Source organism: Stegastes partitus, unplaced genomic scaffold (assembly GCF_000690725.1).
Source record: "Stegastes partitus isolate 25-593 unplaced genomic scaffold, Stegastes_partitus-1.0.2 Scaffold245, whole genome shotgun sequence".
Classification (NCBI taxonomy): Eukaryota; Metazoa; Chordata; class Actinopteri; family Pomacentridae; genus Stegastes; species Stegastes partitus.
The window spans coordinates 137,817-141,091 of NW_007577976.1; the positions used below are offsets into that span (position 1 = coordinate 137,817).

Below are 3,275 nucleotides of genomic sequence, written 5' to 3' on the forward strand. Positions count from 1 at the left end.
TTTTGGCATGGCAAATTGTAATGAGTAAAAAATGTAATCCATGCATGGGTAATTGGATTCAGACATATACTCAACAAGTTCCTACAACATTAAAATGACCATGTAAAAAAAATCATGTAATTGAACAGCTGAAGTGAAAAATATATTCCTAAATTCTGTCATGCGTAGTGACTGAACATTTTTGTTCATATTTTTGTATATTTTCTAATTACTTGGAGGGGATCATTTAGAATAAAATCTGTACTCAATAGTAATATAATAACATCAGCTCACAGAGAGGTGGAGCTTAAAGTCCTCGCAGCCCACCATGGAGCCCACACGCAAGCCTCAGCCCTAGCGTTACCATAGAAACGGCCTGCTGAGCAGGGGGACGCCTTAAATGACTTGTGATTGGTCAAATTGAGCTGTCGTGAGGTCCTAATGCTACCTTTGATTGGTGTATTAGACTGTCGCTCTTAAACACTGCAACGTGATAGGCCATTAGCTACATTTGCGGCCCGCCTTAGTGAGTAAGCTCTTGCAGCTGCACACAACTCAGAAAAAAGCGAGTGGAGGAGGTGGTATCATAGAGAAGAGAGCGGAGGTTGGTTTGTTGTCGGGAGCGAAAACTTCATCTGTTAGTGACTATTTCTTGACGTTTTGTGTTTACTTGGAATTTGACAAAGTTTGACAAAAAAGTTTGGAGAAATGTAGGGACTTCTCGGCTGCTTCACGATGGAGGAACCTGGAGAAACAAGGCAAGTGGTAAATGTTAGCTAACTTAACGTTAAGTTTAATGTTGTTGGCGTCAACGCTGTTATTTTCTTTGTTTAGAAGTTGATGTGCACACTTAATGACAAGTATGTCTACACAGTCACACATATGAGAGAAAAACTATTGGTGTTCCCCACAGAGAGTTTGAGATGTCCCTGTCAGACGGTGGATCGGACGACGACATCCCCTTAACGCTACCCGCAGATGGCAGCCACAGTGGCAGCATCCGAAAGGTGAGAAAACTCTTGAAAATATTTGAAAACGCTTATTTGTGTAAAAACGGTTTACGTCAGAGATTGGAATTTGTGTACATTATGTGAAAGAATAAGTCACGTGACCGTATTATCAGACCTCCATTCTTACGTATACAAAACATAAACAAGAAAGAGACATCTCTACGATTTGGGTTACTAAACAAACAAACAAACAAAAAAAAAAAAACATTAAACCTAAATTTTAAAGATAAAATTGTCTTAACTGGCATATATAAGCAGTGAGTGTTTTCATAACATTTTGGTACATTTTGGGCTTATTTTGTCACCTGCAGCATTGTTGTATGAAAATAACAAATTGTATTGTTTTTCTTACCTCTGTAGGTGTTTCACTAATGCTAGTGTTGTCAAATTTATTTTAACATATTGACTTTCTATTGGTCAGCCCAACGCTTTGGAGATTAAAAGAATTTGGTTTGTGAAGTTAGATGAAATGAAAAGTACACCAATGTGTTTTCACTGAAACTATTTGTCATAATGTCTTGAACAGGTCATATGGAGACATTTGTTGGGAAGTCAGCTTGCTTATGTTCAGGGCTGCTCAAGTGTTGTTAAAATTTAGGAGATGTGCATTTCAACTTGGAGCCTCTGCAACCTATGGTTACCCATAAAACTCTCCTCTGTGTAGGTCAACAAAGATATGTTGTGCATCTTCACAGAAGCATGATGCCAACTTTACTGAGGATTATCCACATGCTTGTTTTGGACTGTTTGTGTAGTATGAGCTATTGTGGATTTCTGGAAAGATCTGCTATTTTAATTTTTTTTTTTAATTATTATTTTTTTTAAATGTAGGTACCATAAATTTGATTTCAAGCACTTAGGGTTGTAGTAGAGGTCTCAGCGGGAGGTATTGCAAAATTCCAGAAAAAAACACAAAACTGTGGCTAGATACAGCAAATCATAAGTTCGAAAATATGTTTTGTAATTAACTGATCCTTTAATTATCCTAAGATATTGTGGGCACAATTAAAAAGTTAAAGCTGTTTTGCACTTTCATTTGCCCTGGCACTGTTCTTATGTAATTTAAAGTAAATATATGAAGCAGTATAAATTGAAATATATGGATAATTGTGTTCTCTAAAGATGATCTGTGCACCTGAGAAAAACATGGATGAAAAAAAAAATGTGATTACAGACAAGACATTTCACCTTCTGCTGCTCAACTGTAAAGTGAACTCTAATCCAAATGAAAAGATATACTGTGTGCTCAGAGAAAGACACCTGTACATTGAAGGATTTTGATGCAGGCTTTTAGACTTTTATCTGCACAGATGTCAAGCAGCCTCTATCCTCCCGATGGCAGAGCAGAGGTGGGAGCTCGGCCAGAGGTCTAATCCACACAGGCACTCTGAGGATTACTTGACGTGTGCATGCTAAACAAACACCTTAACTGGGTGAGAGGCAATGAGAAAGATCAAGGAAGAAAGAGTTTGAGGAAATGAGAAATATCTATATACTAAACAACTTGTCTGGCAGAGGGACAGAAGGTGATGGAAAAAGTCACATTGACAAGGAACGGGAGTATAAAGCATGTTGACAGTATCTGTCAAGTAACTGTACATCTGTTTGCCTTTAAGTGTGAAAGAGTGGTTCATTGTATGACACACTGCTGAATTTAGTGAGCAGACATTTAACATTTGGCTGTGGGGAAGCTGTTCTGGTGTTGCTGGCAAGTCGCCCGTTGAAGGGAGATTTAAGAGGCTGTTAAATCTTCAGACAGATACACAGCTCTGACATATTACCAAGTCCTATTAAACATATTACCTAGCTGGGAGAAGGTTCTCCTGCTGTGACATTGCAAATTATTATCATGTTAAGCATTCACAATGCTTTTCCCTCCTAAGCTCTTAATTTTACCACATCTCTGATGTGCTTTTTGACATTTCCTTCATCTCTGGCATGATGTCCTGTCCAGCACTGACTTTTTGCTTTTTGCTCTTAACTAACCCCACAGACAGCTTTCTGTCCAACCTGGCACTAATAACCTATATCAATTAAATGTGTACAACTGAAGCAGCACACAGAAAACAAGACTGTTCATACTACCTACTAAAATTATTCATTTTACCTGTTTGTGTAAGGTGTACATAGTGTATATAGTCTTTAGGATCTTTTTTGTTTTAAATTTTATCTTTATTTTCTATTTTTATATATTTTTACTTGCTTTACATATTGCTCTATCTATCTATCTATCTATCTATCTATCTATCTATCTATCTATCTATCTATCTATCTATCTATCTATCT

At 37.2% G+C, this 3,275-nt stretch overlaps 1 protein-coding gene across 1 annotated transcript in view; it reads left to right on the forward strand.

The window, feature by feature from the left end:
* Nucleotides 1-902: 902 nt before the first annotated feature.
* The window catches only part of rhpn1 (rhophilin, Rho GTPase binding protein 1), an 18,427-nt gene continuing 16,054 nt past the window's right edge, over nt 903-3,275 (forward strand). Inside the window, exon 1 of the mRNA XM_008281793.1 lies at nt 903-986. Coding sequence (XP_008280015.1) covers nt 903-986 — 84 coding nt within the window. The remainder of the gene's footprint in view (nt 987-3,275) is intronic.